Source organism: Botrytis porri (genome assembly GCF_014898465.1).
Source record: "Botrytis porri strain MUCL 3234 chromosome Unknown BPOR_011, whole genome shotgun sequence".
Lineage (NCBI taxonomy): Eukaryota > Fungi > Ascomycota > Leotiomycetes > Helotiales > Sclerotiniaceae > Botrytis > Botrytis porri.
Genome location: NW_024066085.1, coordinates 947,493 through 965,786, shown reverse-complemented (window position 1 = coordinate 965,786; position 18,294 = coordinate 947,493). Strand labels below are relative to the sequence as shown.

Below are 18,294 nucleotides of genomic sequence, written 5' to 3'. Positions count from 1 at the left end.
ATCATTGGCACACTCAGCATTCTATTCCATATCCAATGAGAACAGCTATCCCTAAGGACATCAAACGTTGTAACACGTACTAATCGGGGTTGTAGAGACAAGTAGACAAAAGCATTGAATACGAATACCGGCATCATGAATCACTCATTGCCTTTCCGTCAAAACTACAGGAAGTAAGTAGATTCATATCCCCCTCCAGTTCCTACGCCAATACTGCTTGTATTCGCGCATTATTAGATCTTTGTACTGATTATATATCTTCTAGACCATCGCGTCAAGCGAGTATGGAGTTAGTACTTCTCGTTATATTAAGTAATACAATTCATTACCTGGCATGTTCAGATGGTTGTGCCGAGCTCGGGTATTGGATGTGGTCGATGTCCAACGTATCTTTTGATGAGGACCCGACTCAGACTTCAACGATCCGAATTGAGTCCCAAAAATTGGATATCGAAATAGAAATTCATAGGGTGCCTTGAATTACCCCAACGAATGAGAAGTTCGGGGGTCGAATGGACAACAATTGTTGCATCAATGGCAAGAATGAGTGACATCTTTTACTGACATGTTTATAGTCCACATAACGATTTGAACCCTCATGTAGACCATTTCAGTAAGTTTTCCTCCAACTTCCTACGAATCCGTACTCTAGAATCACTCGAAAGACGTTTCTGCCACGTTTAACACTCAGATTATTTTCACTCGTTCACATTAGCTAACTTTTGTGATGAACAGTCGGTATCGATGTTGGAACTGGATCAGCAAGAGCATGTATCATCGATGCTTCAGGAGATATCAAGGCTTGTAAGTTTTACACACCGAGAATACATTGTAGCAAGTCCCAACGTTTGATAGTGGCTACAGAAAACATTGGTTTATGGCAACCGGAAGTTGGATACTATGAACAATCCACAACAGACATCTGGAGATGTATTTGCATGTGTGTGCAAAGAGCTCTCAGCCAACACAACATTGACCCAACAACAATCCGTGGTATCGGTTTCGATGCTACCTGTTCCTTGGCAGTATTCTCAGAAGATACCGACGAGCCAGTACCTGTTACCGGTCCAAACTTCGCAAATGATGGCAACGACCGTAACGTTATTCTATGGCTCGATCACAGACCAGTCGAAGAAGCGAAGAAAATCAACGACACAGAACACAACCTTTTACGATACCTAGGAGGAAAGATGAGCATTGAGATGGAAATTCCCAAAGTTCTTTGGCTTAAGAACAACATGCCACCTGAGCTCTTTGACCGCTGCAAGTTCTATGATTTGGCAGATGCTTTGACGCACATTGCAACTGGAAATGAAAGCAGATCCTATTGCAGTACTGTCTGCAAGCAAGGGTTTGTTCCAGTTGGTGTTGATGGAAGTGTAAAGGGATGGCAAGAGGACTTCTACGAAGCTATTGGTTTGGGTGATCTAACCAAAGATAACTTCAAGCGAATGGGAGGAGTGGATGGAGTAGTAAGCCCGCTTCTAATTGCTACTTTTGATTTTCAATCATCCGAAATCAAGCTAACATAATTATACAGAACGGCAAGTATTTCAGCGCCGGTGAACTTGTTGGTACCCTCAGCGAAAAGGCTGGTAACGAACTTGGTCTCCCAGCTGGAATTGCTATCGGAAGTGGTGTTATTGATGCTTATGCCGGATGGATTGGTACTGTTGGTGCAAAGGTTAACTTGGGACAAGATTATCTCGATACCGGAGCACCAAAGAATGACATTTCCCAAGCATTCAGCCGTCTTGCAGCGGTAGCTGGAACCTCTACCTGTCATTTGGCTATGTCTCGCGAACCTGTCTTTGTAGATGGAGTTTGGGGTCCTTACCGAGACGTTCTGCTTCCTGGCTACTGGATGGCAGAAGGTGGTCAGTCTGCGACTGGTGAACTTCTCAAGCACGTCTTGGAGACTCATCCAGCATATAACGAAGCCATGTCCATGGCAGAATCATTCAACACCAGTATTTATGATTACCTGAATTCCCATCTTGAGGAACTGAAGGAGAAGGAAAACGCTCCAACCATCTCATACCTTGGACGTCACTTCTTCTTCTACGGTGATCTTTGGGGTAACCGTTCACCAATTGCCAACCCAAAGATGACTGGCTCAGTCATTGGTCTTACAAATGACCGCAGCATGGACGGTCTAGCCATCTACTACTACGCAACCATGGAATTTATCGCTATGCAAACGCGCCAAATTGTCGAAACCATGAACAGTGCCGGTCACTCCATCACCTCCATCTTCATGTCGGGTTCCCAATGCCAGAATAAAATTCTGATGGAGCTCATGGCTACTACATGTGCTATGCCAGTTCTGATCCCAAGATATGTACACGCAGCTGTTGTTCACGGTGCTGCCATGTTGGGAGCTAAAGCCGCTAGTGCAGATAAGGAGGGCAAGACAGAAGAGTTGTGGAGCATCATGGATAGAATGAGTAAGCCGGGCAAAGTCACTAGGCCAGGAAAGAACGCCAATGAGAAAAAGTTGTTGAATGCTAAGTACAAGGTATTCCTTGAGCAGTGCAACACACAACAGGTCTACAGAGATCAAGTCGATGAAGCGATTGAGGGCTGGAGCGCTGAGTAAATGATCTTGATAGGAAAAGTCAAAACCTTTGATTACGAATGACGAAACTTTGGGATGGATATTTAGGATTGATGAGGGTAGACAGTTGGGTAATAGGTTAGCGTATTTTCTGCATAGGATGTGCAGAAATACATTACGATATTCGAATAGATGGTCTTCCTTTCACATTTCGCTCCCCATAAATTCATCGTGTGAGAAAGAAAAGTGAAGTCGAACAATGATGCCGAAATCAGTGGTCATCTGTCTCATTACATCCATGTTATCTCAGCTCAAACTCAAACAAACTGTACGCTATCAGACAATATCATCTCGATGTTATAAGTGAATATATATCACCCAGCAACTTCAATCCGTTCACAAAACGTAAAATTGATATTCGTTGTACTGCTCTCATCTCGGATGATCTAATAAATACACACGAACTCCCCTCCCTTCCACCCTTTAGAATCTATAATTATCTGATCTGTTTCCTCTACGCGATATTGAAATATGGAAATATTGAACGCACTAGTATATCTAGGTAGATAGCTATCAACACCAATCCATCTACAAAAGATCTACCTATCCCATCTCATCTCATCTCATCTCATCTCATCTCATCTCATCTCATCTCATCTCATCTCATCTCATCTCATCTCATTCTATATACTCACATTCTTCACAGTATATTGCGTGCGTGGCATTTGTATCTGCATCTGCATATATTCATATACTCGCTTGTTCCTCATTCCTTATTCCTTATTCCTAGGATCTGGAGTGATGTGATATTATGTAATCTAATCTGATTTCGCTGTGTAGCTATAGCCTATAGGTGGGTAGGTAGGTAGGTAGGTACTCCAACCCATAAAATTTATATACAAGCAAGCAAACAAGCACACAAGCAGAATTCCATCATTCAACCATCCATCATTCAACCTCTTCAAATACTTGATTACTTGACTGAGAGATCTACTGACAAATTCCTACTCATATATACCAACATCTCCTAACCATCATCTAGAATCCAGAACCAGCTACTCAAACCACCTCCCTCTCTTTCTTTTCTCCCGTTTACCCATTTCTCTTCTCCGCGTCTATCTCCTCGCCATCCGTATCTGTACCCACCGTATCCGCATGTATATTTTCATCTCAACCCTTTCCAACAGAAAAGAGAAAGAAAAAGAAAGCAAAAAAAAAGGTGGAATAATATCCACTATTATACATATCAATGTGTCTCTATCCAAATATTTTCTCATTTATTCGCCCGTAAGCATTCGTATACGTGTATACATATCCAAACATGTATATTTGAATCCAAATCAGAGTTCAAACCCCAATCCAAACCCCGTTCCCATTCCCGTTTCCAACGAACCACCCAACCCTAACACGTAGAAATCCTTGAAAACGTACAGACATATGCACAAATCTAGTACGCCGTTGAATTCGCTGCCTCCCTGTTGGTATCACCGTGGGGGTGGTGAAGTCAATATAGTACTATAGTTCACACTGTTGTAATATTGCTCGAGGTTCTAAAAGCTAGGGCTACGAAACGTATTGCTGTAGTGCCGAAAGGCGCTAGCGTCAACGCTAGCGCGGTCGCATGATCCCTATCCCGACACTCCCTTTCCTTTCCCCCTTCTAATTGCCCAAGTTGAAGATATACGATGGGTCAATCTGATACCCATTCATCTGATGTACCCCTGACTCCAACTCCCAAAATATTTATACAAGAATCTTCTCTCCACCAAAACCTTTCCATTATCCATTACCTTCTATCCCCCTCCATCTTAACGCGATATGTATCCCTCAAGCCCGGAAACGCACTGGCAAATTGTGGTCCCAAACTCCAATTTTCCAAGCGTCTCAGATGTCTTTCAAAAACTGGATTAATCAACAGCTCTCCCTCCTCACTAAAGCCCAGACCAGATCCCCCATGCCCACCCCCAGAATTTAGAAGCGCATCTGTAGGTTCATACGGCCAATTGACACTCAATGTACCCGTAAATGGAATAAAAAAGTTATCAAATAGATAATCCCGCGGATTGTAATCTCTCACGAGAATATCCCGCATCTTAGGCCAAGGGAGATGATCGATCCATGCTGGATGAGGAGTGAAGAGCTGAGAAGGACGAGGAGTTATCCAGGAAGGGAGACGATCATAGTTTGCTTGGCTGGGATGAATTTGCCAGCGCATCAAGAGAAACATTATATAGAGCACTGCTACTCTTTCGGGAAGAGTAGAAAGGTCGGGGAATGTGGCGAGGATATCGGTCAAGACTTTTGAGACGGGGTGGGAAGTAATGCCACGAGAAGGATTTAGGAGGCTAGAGACGGATGGATAGGCTGGTCCTACGAGTTTTGGGGTGGGTAGACCTTCGAGGGCAGCGGCCTGACGCTCTTGGAGGAAATCCAGAAGGAGACTATCCAGAGGACATGTAGGAGGACCGTTTCGGATAGGAGCGGTGAATCCATTTACTTCTGAGCCAGAGACCGAGGAAGGATTTGGAGTATTGTAATTCGTTGTACTGCTAGCTGTTGAGTTGTTGCGCTGGTGTATGGGACTCATATTTTCAGCTGGTCTTTGCATTTGTTGAAACCCAGTAGTTTCGAGTGGACCAGGAGGAGGAATTGGTATCTTCCCGCGCTGTCCTTCGTCAAGAAGAAAATCTAGACCAAGTCTTTCCGGGCCCAATTCAAGATTATGTGCCATTTCATGCCGTTGTTGTGCTAATTGCTGGGTTTGCTGAGATTGGATAAAGGGTCTAGAATCCTGGTTAGAGGCACCTGGCATTGATGCAGAAGAAGCTGACCATGAGGGTCCTGCAACGGTGGTGGTGGGCGAGGCTATACTGTTGGGCGTCGATGCATTGCGACTTGCAGAATTTGGCCGGTTGGGCGGAGGATAATTTGGCTGTGGTGGTAATTGAGGGATCTCGAATCCTGTGTCGCAAAGTTAGCTATCGATTTAGCTACTCATGCAAATTTGTTGAGCCACAAACCCAATTACTGACCATGAGCACCAAGTATTGGTGTGATAAGCGCAATAACCTGCGATAGCCTCTTCTTGATATCTAAGTTCTCTTGCTCTACCATTTCCTTCTGCCGTATGACTTGCTGTAACTCCTGATAAGGTTGTTGACTAGTCAATTCTCTAATCCTCCTCTCATACCCCTCCATCTGATTCTTCGTCCTCTGCCTTATACTTCTCTGCGCCTCTCTATCATTCGCTCTCTTCTTCGCCAACTGCTCTGGCGTTAAATTCGCAACACCTCTTGCACTCGATCTCCTCTCTTCCGTTGGAGGAATCTTCCTCTTCTTCGACGATTCTCCTCCACTAGTTCCACCTCCACCTACACTCCCCTCTCCTTGCTCAACCGGAGTACCTCCCTCCCCACCGTCACCCGTCGCGTTTGCATTTTCGCTCTCATCCCGATCACCCGGTGTAGAATGCGCGATGCTCACATGTCGCTGGTCGGACGATGGAGATGTAGATCCCTGCTGAGTTGCATTTGCATCAAGTGTCATACTGTATCTGCGAGAACCCGTGGTTTTCGCATGCGACGCAGCCTTCTGTTGGGACTTCCTAATCTCAATGCTCTAATTATCGAAAACAGACACAGCACAATTCGTCTTGCTACCAGTAGATAAGAGACATCAAGTATTTATTTCGCGTTTGGTAAAGTGAATGGGGTCGAGGGATGGAGGGGTTCATTTATATATATATCGTCATGTACATTTGGATATCAGGGTTCGCTCGAGTCATGTACTCCGTAAATTGAGGAGAAGAAATAAATATATGAAAGCTCGGGGAAAACAATGGAGAAAACCTGGGAAAATACCGGGATTGTTGATGTCAAAAAGATCGTCTTGGAAAGAGCTTACCAGGTATATTAATTGAATGCCAATCATTGCGGAAGTGATCCGCAATCCAACCTTTATCTCCATTTGACAAATCTTTACGTGTCATGGTCTCTTGGGTAGTAACAGAATAGATGGTTGGACTATGCCATTCTAGAACCCGTATGCATTGATCGATCTGCTATTAAATATATATTCGCTTGTATCTATAAGGGAAGGGTAAGGGGTTTGTTAATATAACTGTCATATTAACCTGCTGTGCCTGCCACAGGCTCGCTATCAATGCTCACAAACCACATTGAATCTGTAATAACCCCCTGCGAGAGTCATGGTGTCACCATAAAATCAGGGAACGGTCAATTCCCAGATCAATTTCTAGTGAAGGAAGATGCCCCGATTAGTATTCATTCCCGCATAGGTGTACCAATCAAAACATCACTTTGGTCTTTTAATTGGAAGCGAAACCACAATATTCCATATTCAATAAGCACTCATAATTCATCTATGCATTTGTTCATGAAAAACTGTAAAATCAACTACAAAAGTAGTAGACAAACCCCCAATCTTTCCATTTCGTTCCATCCAAATAAAACTCAAAATGCTCTTCTAATCTCTCTCCCCTGTGCTAATCTAATATACATTCAAGCTCATAAGCTCATGTCGTATGTTCATTTCCTTACTCCGATTGAGCCCTCGCAAGAGCTTCATGCAAAGACGCAGGGAATCTATATCTCAATTGACTGGTATAAGTCGTCAAGTCCATGTTTTGTTGTCTCAATTGATTAATCATCAAACGTCTGGTACCCTCATTACCTCCATATTGGGCATTCATGAGAGAATTCTTTTGGTTGTTGCAACACAAAACTGTCCATGTCAAAAGACTAGGGATAGTATTTGCAACCTCTTGAGAGAACGATGAAAATTTGGTGGCATAACTTCGCACTGCACTTGGATTACCCTCGGCGCTCAATGGAAGAATGTCAAGGTTCTGGACGACCTGTAGTAACATAAAATTAGCTTACAATCCACAAAATATCAAAGGTCAAAACTTACATCTAATGCTTCAGCCCATTGTCTGTTTTCAACAAATTCCTTGGCACGACAGATATTCAACAAAGCCTCGCAGGCTGCACGGTTCTCTTGCTTGATCTTGTTGAGATACATGCGATTATTCGAGTAGAGCTTTGTCATGATGGTAGCCAATTCGAAAGGATCATCAATCGACGTAAGACTGAGACTGGTATGGGCCTCTCTTCCGGATTTGTCTCCAGGTCTTGGCTTGAGCGGTTGTAATCGCAACGGGCTATGGCCTACAGGCACGGCAATAGCTTCGCTAAGGGCTCTGTTAAGGATACTAACGACGTTGTCATACTCTTCCGCTAAATGATAAAGCAGGACTGCATCGGTGGTTCGCCCGTTGTCGTCCGCGACACTTCCTGCTTGTATCGTGACTGTTCTCATGAAATCATCCGCGCTGCTGAGATTGATGAGTTCCAGGCGTTCTTCGATAACCCCCTTTAGACGCTTTCCATCTTGTCTGACATCTCCAAGCAACAAAGCAAATTCTCTGCTTTCCAAAATCAGCTCTTGAAGAGCTTCGTGGCATAATGCGACTTGTTTTGAACCAGCTTCGCCTTTAAGGTCACTGTTGAGACAGATCAAGGTGAGATAATCCACGGCAGCACTGACATTGGCAGCTCTGAATTCTGCAGTGTAAAATCCCATCATTAACCCATATGCTATCTGAGGTTGTTGTCTTATTGTGTAGCTTAAGAATCCACCCTCTGCAACATCTGGATCTGAGACTCGAAGCAGGCCGTAAAAGTCAAGTGCCGTAGCGAAATGAACACAATCGGAAATACTGTGGCGATAAAGAAGGTCGATCGCATCTTCGAATAAGCCTGAAAGTACCAACAGCACAAAATACACACTAAATGGTCCACTATTTTCATTTCCCTTCGAAAACATGCGGGCACCAATGTCTTTGAATGTCTTTTGTACATTGGCAAGTCCATATGCATCGCTGGCAATTTCATCGACTCGGTTTGCTTCGCGCGCAAGGACAAATTGTATCCAGACAAAGTCATCCTGGTTCTGGACAATATTTTGATCCAGGGCGCGAACGTGAAGTTCGCAGCGACCAATTATCTTGTAGCATGCCATTCTGAAAGGATCAATAGAACCCTCAGGGGAGATTCGATTTCGCTGGCTGTATTCGCTTTGAATACGACTTTGAAATTCATGAGTCAATTTTCTGTCTGGACTGTTGGCATATTCTGCGATATAAAACATGAAGCTTCGGTCAATTACCCTGAATGCTTCCCGATTACCCTGGACATAAGCATTGGCTTCCTCAACGTGGCCAGATCTTAGAAGATAAAAGACTACTGCCCAGACATAATCATCATTGACAATTTGTAGAGCGGAGATGTCTGTAGCAAGGTCTTTACGGGCTAAGCGCAGGCGAACATAACCCTGGATTTTTGTGAGAGGACTAGGCTTACCACCCACAAGTGCTTCCCTGGGGTTTTTGGCAACAATAGTTTCTACGTTCTCAAAAAATTCCTTTTCAAGATATCGAAGTGATCCACTGAGTATCCGTTTTTTCAAATCGGCCGCTTGAGCTGAGTTTGTATTGTCATCCAGGTATGCAGCTGCAAACTGTCTCTGTTTGACCGCGCCAGGGAATTGTAGTCTGTCCGGGTCCGGATCTTCGCCAACGATTTCCATCAAGCATCTGTATGCCCTGTAAACATCTGCAGAATGCTGTTCACCACCTTGGGCCACAACAGTTGAGAATTCGTTCGCAATTGGGTAGTGAAGGTTCTTTAGTCTAGCACCATTGAGGTTCTGGACTTTCTCGATATATCGAGCCTGCTTCTCGCGAATGAATCGATCACTTGGAACTGGTGCCGACCCATTCGTATCTGCTTTTTCTATATCGGTAAATAGTGTGCGGTTTGCGGTTCCGCCTGGAGTAATAGCTCCTATAACAGATCTCTGCATGCTTGATTTTCCAAAAACGCTAGCCCGCGGAATTCCAGGTCCTTTGGACGCTCCAGGAGCAAGTCCTTTGCCGCGTCTTGATCGACCAAAACCGCCCATAGATTCTGTAGCCGTAGCTGCAAAGCTCACTGATGGGCCCGTTGTCTGTTCTCTTCTCGGCTTAATTCCAAAATGTTCGTATATTCTTTTGCGTTGTGCACTCCATTCCATGGCAACATTCTCTTCCAGGAAATCATCGAAATCTCGAACAGATCTTGCCAACCCTTCAGATATCATGCTCATTGTGGTTTGCGTTTCCAGGCGTGTAAGGTAAGCTTCGACATCTGCATCGACGGGTGCTTCTACAGGCGCTGTCCTATCGAGTCTTCCCGTGGCAGCGGTGAATAAATTCAAATCCCTGAGCGCAGCGCCTGGATCCACGCCAGAAGCTGCCAATAGATAATGAGCTCTTCCATCAACAGAGCCATCTTGGGTACTAGGAGCCAGCCTCTTCATGCGCTGGCGAATATCTCCCAAACCTAATTGTAAGCCCAAAGAATCCTCATCGTGCGCCCTCTTACGACTCTTCTCCAATATAGCATCAAAATAGGCACCGCTTGTTCCATTTTGTTGTCGAGATTGCGAGAGAGGTTGAGTTTGTGGAGTAGGTCCGAACATTGATCCTGAAGGGTTGGGTTGCGTGGTAGTATTTCCGAAAAGCCCACCAGCATTTTGCTGCGGCTGCTGTTGAGGTTGTGCCAAAGAATTACCAAAGAGACCTCCGGTTGTGCTGCTCGTAGTTTGGGGTTGTGTAGTCGTGCCAAAGAGACCGCCCGTTTGTTGTGGTTGTGTTGCTGCTGGAGTTGCTCCAAGTCCCCCAAATAAACCACCGGATCCTGTCCCTGATTGTTGTTGAGGTTTAGCTGCTCCGAAAAGGCCGCCAGTTGATTGTGCTTGACTTGTAGTTGCTCCAAAAAGACCGCCAGACGATTGTGGTTGACTTGTAGCTCCCATTCCACCGAACATTCCTCCCGACGATGGCGCCTGACTAGTCACAGTCGTTCCCAATCCACCAAAAAGACCTCCCGTACTCGCACCTGTAGCCGCTCCTGTTGTCTGCGGTGCACCAAAGAGTGATGGCTTGTTTTGATTCGTATTTCCGAAGAGCGACATATTGACGAAGTCCAATTCGTTACAAGGTTCTAATTGGGATTAAATTAAAGTAAAAAGAAATAACTCTTGATGAGTGATAACAAATCAAGAAAGAGCGCAATTTAATGCTCTCGAAAAGGGAAAAAGTTAAAGCTTAGAATAAGCTTATAACTTTTCGATAGAGACGCGACTTTTTTTGAAGCTGTTGATAGAAATGAAGTTTTGCGCTAATGTTTACAGGCTCCAGCTTCTTACTTACCCTGAAATCTTTGATTGGTTGTCGCCAAGGAAACAGAACTACCTATCAATATCAATATCAATATCAATATCAATAATCACAGCTCGCAGACTTTGAAACATGCCAATTGTATCAATTGATGATGTTTTCAGATGTTGCTTTTGAATCGAAAGATTAGAAGGTGTTAAATTTCATGTCATCTAAGTTTTTTGAATCTTTTTTGATTTGCCATCTGTGGCAAAGTATACAGTACCCGTGGGACAGCACACAACAACTTAAGACAATTCCATCTCGACTTTACAAAGCGACCCAAACACCAATCCAATGTATTTACACCAAGGTATGGCAACGTTCCACGTTTGCCTCCCACCAAAACGCCGAGCAAGTCTCAACGCGCGAAGACCTATCCTAAAAGATTTCCGTTCCCACTGTGCTTCCAAACCATGACCCAAGCTCATCCGTATCCTTATCCTTATCCGCACTGAAGAAATCCGTTAACCTACTCGTCTCGTCATCCTCCTCAATTGGCCAATCAACTTTAGCTGCAATCCCTTTGAGATCTAACATGTCTTTTGTCGTCCCCCAACTAAAACGACATTCACTGCCCCATCCAAATATAGGATCTATGTTGCGTTTTAACCATGCAGTTGCTCTAGCATCAGATGGATATCCCGAGCCCCAACTGTCCTGTTCCGTTCCGCCCATCTTCTGACCCCCGTCTTTACTCACGTAGCTTTCATACAGTGACTCTAGAGCAGCATCTCTAGTAACCTTTGCACATACACTTGCCGCACTCACACATGGATACAAACTATCTGCCTTTTTCGCAACTGTGATTTGAGCTGTAGGGAAGATCCGTTCCAATTTCTTCTGATATGTAACTGTATTTCCCAACGCATCGATATAAATTTCCTTCACATTGACACCTTTATCCATCACTCCTTGAATCAGTGCAATAGTGGAATCCATAGCTTGGGCATTCAAATTGTATGTTGCCGGTTTCATCATGTTGGCACCAATATCTCTCGCCGACATAACGTCCACCGCCCATCCACATTGTGTATATAGATCTGAGCCTGGCGTGCAGAGTTTCTCCATAAGCTCGGATCGAACAGTCGGTGTAAGGACTTTACTGTCATCGAAGTGATGTGTATTTCGTAGCAAAGAATCGGAGAGAGGTAGTGGTAAATAGAATAGTCCGTATACCATGGGCCCAAGAACAGGACCGCGCCCAGCTTCATCAATTCCTAAAGCACATGGTGGACCAGGAGCTGGAGGCGCATCGGGTTTCGAAGCATCGGTATTGGGTATAGGAAGAAGTGACGGAGGAACATCTGAATAATGTTGATATGAAGCACCAGATAGTAGTAAAGATTGGTTGATCGAGGGGGCTATGAATACACCAGATGCGGGAGTTTCGAGAGCAACATCTATATCCATCTTGGAGTCCGCCATATTTGAATTGTCTCTGATAAATTGCAAAAGTTTGTCGAATTTTGGCGTTCTTTTGATTAGGATTCTGAGGAAGACACGTTTCGCGACAGTTTCGCGTACATTACTTTACTTCATGAATCTACAGGGGTTGGCGAGTGAACAACTCCCGGTGCGCACCTTGTGGTTTCATGTTGATTGAACACCCTACTATTACCCAATACACCCATTAATCTCACGTTCAACCTAACATGATGTCATAATAAAAACAAACGAGGCAGTTACGACCCGAGACGTTTCTAGAGCTGGATAAAATCCCTTCATTTGCTACATATACACCCCAAAAGATGGGCATATTAACGTGCACTTGATGTCCATATGAAAATGCTATCGATGAGTAAGAAGCATGGTATCATCAAAAAACCTTCAACAATTAACTCCCCAGCCAGACGTGAGAACATAAGCCCATTTCTCCACCCTGTCGTACCACAAACGTGAAAGCACAAGTTGCAGAACGATGAGAGGGGAAACAAGTAGACACCAATTACATTATTTGTACATTATTGACTTGCAGGTGGAGCAGCACCGCCTTCCGAATCTTCAAGTTCACAGCCTTGCGCGAAAAATATTCTCGCTGGTTTGTCGTAATCATTAGTGATGCTATAAAGTTTCCTGCATTATCTTAGTATTTGGGTAAATGAGTGTTTGGTGAAGTTGATGCTTACCTCGAGGGACTTGCCACATTCCACCTTTGCCAATTCTGAAAGTCGTTTCGTTGACCGAAACTTCAACTCGGCCATAGAACACGAAAAACACCATCTGCATCTTCCTCGAATTCTTTGGTTTCTTGACAGCGCCAGGTTCGAGGTCGACCATACCTGAACCGAAAAAGGGCAATGTAAGGGTTTTGGCAAATTTGAATGAAGCATTTGGAATATCGCGAGTCTTGATTGCAGCTGACGAAAAAGCAACATCTTCCACTTTCTCTGCAGCATTTTCTCCAACTTGATCTTCCGGATCCCATATTCGTACTGAACCTTCAACGCGACCAGTTTGGGATTCCCATTCTTCTGTTTCCGAATCTTCATCAACTTCTTCTCGCACCCTCTTCTTTGATTTGCTTTTGCTAGATTTTTGATATTTCGGTCTCGAGCGCTTTTCTTGCTCTACTTCATCTACACGAACAACCTCCTTAATGCTAGGTAACAGAATCTTTGCACCGTGGGTTCCATCTGGTACCGTTCCGTCATCGTCATATTCGACGTGTTCACCCTTCCAGAATGCGAGAGGCTTCATTGAGTTACGGCCAGATCTGGTTCGTAGCATTCCAGTGCCACCCAATGCCGTCTCGCGTCGAAGAATATAGAGGCCATTTTTCCTGGGAATAGGGGGACCGCGGTGAACTAGAGGTGAGTCCACCTCAGGTATTGGGGCCATATGTGATCGACCTTTTGATTTCGCCGCTGCTTTGGGTACATAGGTGGATTTCGTGGCATTACTCGGTCTTCCAGGTTTTCCAGGTTTTCTCTTTGTAGGTTCGGGTGCTTCGACAGGTTCTGCAGATCGTCGTGCTTTCTTTGTAGGTCTTTCTTTGATTTCCTTTCTTTCTTCCTCCACAGGTTCGATTTGAGGAGCCGAATTTTTCGGTTTCCTGCCTCTGCGTTTTGGTGGGGGCTGCTCTAGTTCCGGTACTTCCTCTGGCTCTGGTTCCTCAATCACTTTACCTTTTCCTTTCCCTTTGTTCTTACTTGCTGCTTTTCTGGGCGGGGAAGGTTCCGGTTCTGGCTCACCCACTTGTTCAATCTCTTCTTCCGCTTCTTGTTCCCCATACGCTTCTACCAAGTCTGAGTTTCCCTCGAGCGCATCGACAGCGGCATCGTCATCCTCGTCATCCGGAGCGTTGTATTGATTCGAATCATCTTCGAACTCTAATGCACTCTCGTCTTGATTCTCCATGCCATCGCTACTCTGGTTTAAAGTTTGGGGAGGAAGTCTGCCGGGTGAAAGTCTAGTCCCATTTGTAAGATTACCTAGTGCTGGGCGTCCTGGTTTTCCTCGTCCATTGGGAGCACTCGTTGCTTGTTTCGTTTCGACTGCTATATCATCGGCTGAGAAATCCAACTTTCGTCGGACAGGGCCCGTATCATCGGCTTCGCTAGATGCTTCTTTGGCGGGTGAAGAAATGCCGAATGATGGATGCCTGCGGGCTGGCGACTGTAGGTGAGTTTTTAAAGGCGACCTCGATCTAGGTATAGGCAAGGCCAATCGCGCATCTTGTCTTCGTTGGTTCAAGACTTCAGTAGGTTCCGGGGCTGTATCTAAAAGAATATCAATATTGCCAATCGTGCATTTGTGGTCATGTAAACATACTTTCTCCGTCCATATCCATATCCTCCTCACTAGATATTGTCGCGTCCTCCAGCGCGTTTCTCCGTGGTCCATTTGCGCTTCTACTCGTCTTAATACTTTCAGGTTTATCGGGGGAGAATAAATCGTCCATTGGTTCTAAGCCATTTGCGTCGCGAATTCCAGTATCTGGGAGCTCAACACCAGTTTTCCTAGTCCTGTTTAAATAATGTATAAACAAAAGAGCAATTAACCACTAACCTTCCCTTGACTCCTAAGTTAAACAAGTATTGATTCTCCCTATTTGCACCTGTTCTCCGCCTTCCTGGTGGTGATGCGGACTGTTCGGGTGCCATCTCGAAATCAAAATTGTATGCTACGCGTAAACAGACGAAAGGGAGAACGCGTTTTTAGCTGTCGTGATCGTTAAGGTGAATAGTATCAAATTGCTATGGAGCCATATGCGACAGTGATTCTGTAGGAATTTCTTAGAATTTCACGCCTTTGAAGGATATGTGGCGTGAAATATTTTGTTGATGAGGGGAGTTGTAGATTGAAGATATGCCAGATTCCTTAGTGTCCTCGAGAAATAAATCCCGGTTAAGTGACCCCAGGGCCCAAGGGTAAATCACTGAAATTCAAAGTCACCAATACCTACCTGCATGTATAAAGTAACCTTATAAATTATTCTGTTAAATTTATCATGTATATAAATTTATTATAATTACTACCTATCCATTGGTAAATTCCAAATGGTGACGCTTTACTAACTTTGATGTTTGATAATAAATATAAATATAAATAATCTGTTCTTATATTTTGTTCCTAGAGTTATTAGACAGCAAAATATCTACCTACTTCCACCCAAAAAACAAGGCTTCTTCGTCCCGAGGTCGTTAATGCTATCAGCACATTTTCACTGCCAAAAAGTGAATCACTCTATCGATCATCGAGTGACCAGGGTATGATCGTGTCGATGTTAACAGTACCTAGGTAATCGTAGTTGATGGTATATCGTCGCAATTAATAAGCAGCCTAACGGCAAGATTTCCATGTTGGATGTCGAATGTGTGAAAGTCATAGAGTAGGTGGCTCCTGCATAGCACGTGCAGTACACTTTAATCTAATTTAGGACTACAATGTCAGATACTTGGTAATTACTACATAGGTAGCCAATATAGCCTCAACTCTACCATGTCAGCTTCCTACCATGCTTTACGGAGAGGCTATATCTTTACATGCATTATTGTCTTCTTATTTCCCCCATGAAGAATTCCGCTCCAGAAAGGTTCTGTCCATCTGTCTCGGTCCACTCCCTCGAAACCAATCTCAGAGCTCCATGGCAAGCAGAGAATTGACACCGTACTCGTAGAACGGTATCGAATTATCGTTATTCTCGGTTGGCACCAACAATGGAGAGTACTACCTTAGCCGGCTCGGGTCACCACACCTGCACATGTAGGTGGCGGTACGTCCTCGGGCCGTGAGCAGATCAAGAAAGTTGACACTGGCTGCTTTGACTTTAATGTTAATTTCCATTGGACCTAGTGGCTCCTTGGGGTTTTCAACCTGGTGAAATGGAATGAGTTAAAAGAACCAGAAGATGTAAACTTCGAAGTGAGTAGCGATCCAGACTCGGAAGCTTTTGCCTTCAATTGTTGAGGCTGTGTTCTTTCAATCGAGCTTTGAGTTGAAGCAGGCGAGGCAATTATTTTTATTCTGTGTACTTGAAATGCTGCCCAAGACTGTTATTCAGAACTTGGTTCTTGGAAATATGAGATGACCGTTGAAGCCTGAGATTTATCGACGTCTGAAGATCTTGAGACCACAGCGACACTATCGAGAACTTACAATTAAATCTAACTATATAGACATGGGCCATACGAGTATCCCATTTATACAAGTATATTTTTCAAGATTAATCAATATTTATATAATAAATTTGATCTGAACAGACATATCCTTATAGAAAAGCATATAGTTCTCATTTTCCTAATACTTTTATAAATTCGATAGTAATAACTAACCTAAGCTTTCAATTTATTACATAATAATTATATAAATTCATATAACTAATTATTAGGTTAAAAATATAAAATCAAGGTTAAATGTCAAGGCTGAATTTGAATATACAGACAACTCCTATATATAAGTATTTAGACCTTGAAATTTTTGAGCCCTTATATCTAGGTTTACGAAGGTTGAAAGGCTAAGTAATATAAAGTATATCTAAATGTATCCTCGCTTTAGGCCTTTGAATCAATCAAAATTACATCGCTGGTTGAAAATTTATATGATGAACTCTAGATAGTGGAAGTATTGTAAAAGTTATATTTTATTCTACAAACTTATTTATATTTTATTTGAAATCATTAGTTTGATTGGATTTTGAATTCGAATCTTTATTCTAAATCTATTTAGAACTCATTAGAAGCTTTAAATACTAATGAAAAGTAAAAACAGCTTCAAATATTGAAATTTGAAGTGGGAATAGTTCAATATCTATTAATTTATTTAAAGTAGTAACATTAATTACTCTTATAGCCTTTATATTTATATAAAGAAACTTGATTATATCGGACTGGGATATACCAAAAACTTGGATATATTAGACTTTTTTTTCTTTTTTTTCTAAATTTATATAAGAATACCAAAATTTTGATGAAAACTAGTATATTAGACTAAATTAACTAAATTCTGGTATAAAGTATAAATTCTGATAATCAATTTGACTGAATAAGCTATATTTTGACTAAATAAGTTATATTTTGAATGAATAAGCTTGAAAGGCTATTATCATATAATATTTTCGAGAAAATATTAGGGTTTAAAGTTGAAATCGGATATAAATTTTGATTAGAAAGTTTAGACCATTATTTTTTATACTGGAATCTTCTTTATACTGGATTTCATTAATCAAAAATTTCAGTCCGGTATAACCAAGTTTTTCTGTAGTTAGCTCGCTTATAGCGCGGTCCGCGCTGTAAAAATGCAGGTGGAGTGAAAGAGGGAGAGAAGCGTACATCTAAAGCCAGTCTCGCTACGCTTCTGGCTCACCTCGTAGCGAACCCGGTCCATTCAGATACTTATGGAGTTCATTGCAGAATGCTGTCAATCTTCTGCGTCGTCTTATCATATGGGAAATGAGGCACGAATTCGAAAAAGTCATGGACTGCATTTCAACTTGCACATAGTGTATGAGCTCTTCCTGCAGTATGGATGCCCTGAGTCGTATCTGATAGAGACTCGCTGTAGTTTGCAGTAATATGAGAGGAAACCCCACCTCATTCGGCGAGTTTCTCTGCAAGTGAGTTCCGTGGCGACATTTTATTTCACCCAGTGGCTCATTGTGATACGTCAGTTCATGATAAATTCCGGTTGGCAAGGTTACCGATAACATCCTATGCTGTAGAAATACAAACGAATCCATCTGATAACCCTCATATCCCAAACCCTTCGCGGTCCTGAACGTCTCGAATAACTCGAAACCAATTACGAAAGGCTCTGCAGGAATCCAACCTACGTTGAGGGACGAGGAGTAAATTTTGAACCTGCTCAATAACTACTACAAACGTCAAAGAGATAGACTTTTGTCCGTATGCTAATACAATATCTTCCGAGCTCATTTTAAGTTTCTGAAAGACGAAAATAAATCAGAATCTCTAATAACCTCTTCTGGGAGTCCGAAATGTGCCACTTTCCCTTC

The 18,294-nt window shown here is 43.1% G+C and overlaps 5 protein-coding genes across 5 annotated transcripts; 1 reads left to right on the top strand and 4 right to left on the bottom strand.

Moving 5' to 3' along the window:
- Positions 1-135: 135 nt before the first annotated feature.
- Positions 136-2,599, top strand: EAF01_008323 (uncharacterized protein; the record flags this gene model as incomplete). The annotated part of the gene is made up of 6 exons (XM_038916579.1): positions 136-173; positions 266-289; positions 576-613; positions 736-804; positions 856-1,472; positions 1,541-2,599. 6 exons carry the CDS (start codon positions 136-138, stop codon positions 2,597-2,599), a joined length of 1,845 nt encoding a protein of 614 aa, XP_038767941.1.
- Positions 2,600-4,343: 1,744 nt separating this feature from the next.
- EAF01_008322 (uncharacterized protein) lies at positions 4,344-6,103 on the bottom strand (the record flags this gene model as incomplete). Its single annotated transcript, XM_038916578.1, has 2 exons — positions 4,344-5,518; positions 5,590-6,103. The coding sequence occupies 2 exons, from the start codon at positions 6,101-6,103 to the stop codon at positions 4,344-4,346; spliced, it is 1,689 nt and encodes a 562-aa protein (XP_038767940.1).
- A 1,009-nt stretch (positions 6,104-7,112) lies between these two features.
- Positions 7,113-10,594, bottom strand: EAF01_008321 (uncharacterized protein; the record flags this gene model as incomplete). Its single annotated transcript, XM_038916577.1, has 2 exons — positions 7,113-7,433; positions 7,490-10,594. The coding sequence occupies 2 exons, from the start codon at positions 10,592-10,594 to the stop codon at positions 7,113-7,115; spliced, it is 3,426 nt and encodes a 1,141-aa protein (XP_038767939.1).
- A 625-nt stretch (positions 10,595-11,219) lies between these two features.
- EAF01_008320 (uncharacterized protein) lies at positions 11,220-12,266 on the bottom strand (the record flags this gene model as incomplete). The annotated part of the gene is made up of 1 exon (XM_038916576.1): positions 11,220-12,266. The coding sequence occupies one exon, from the start codon at positions 12,264-12,266 to the stop codon at positions 11,220-11,222; it is 1,047 nt and encodes a 348-aa protein (XP_038767938.1).
- A 536-nt stretch (positions 12,267-12,802) lies between these two features.
- On the bottom strand, positions 12,803-14,944 carry EAF01_008319 (uncharacterized protein; the record flags this gene model as incomplete). The annotated part of the gene is made up of 4 exons (XM_038916575.1): positions 12,803-12,876; positions 12,968-14,560; positions 14,613-14,800; positions 14,850-14,944. The coding sequence occupies 4 exons, from the start codon at positions 14,942-14,944 to the stop codon at positions 12,803-12,805; spliced, it is 1,950 nt and encodes a 649-aa protein (XP_038767937.1).
- Between the last annotated feature and the right edge of the window lie 3,350 nt (positions 14,945-18,294).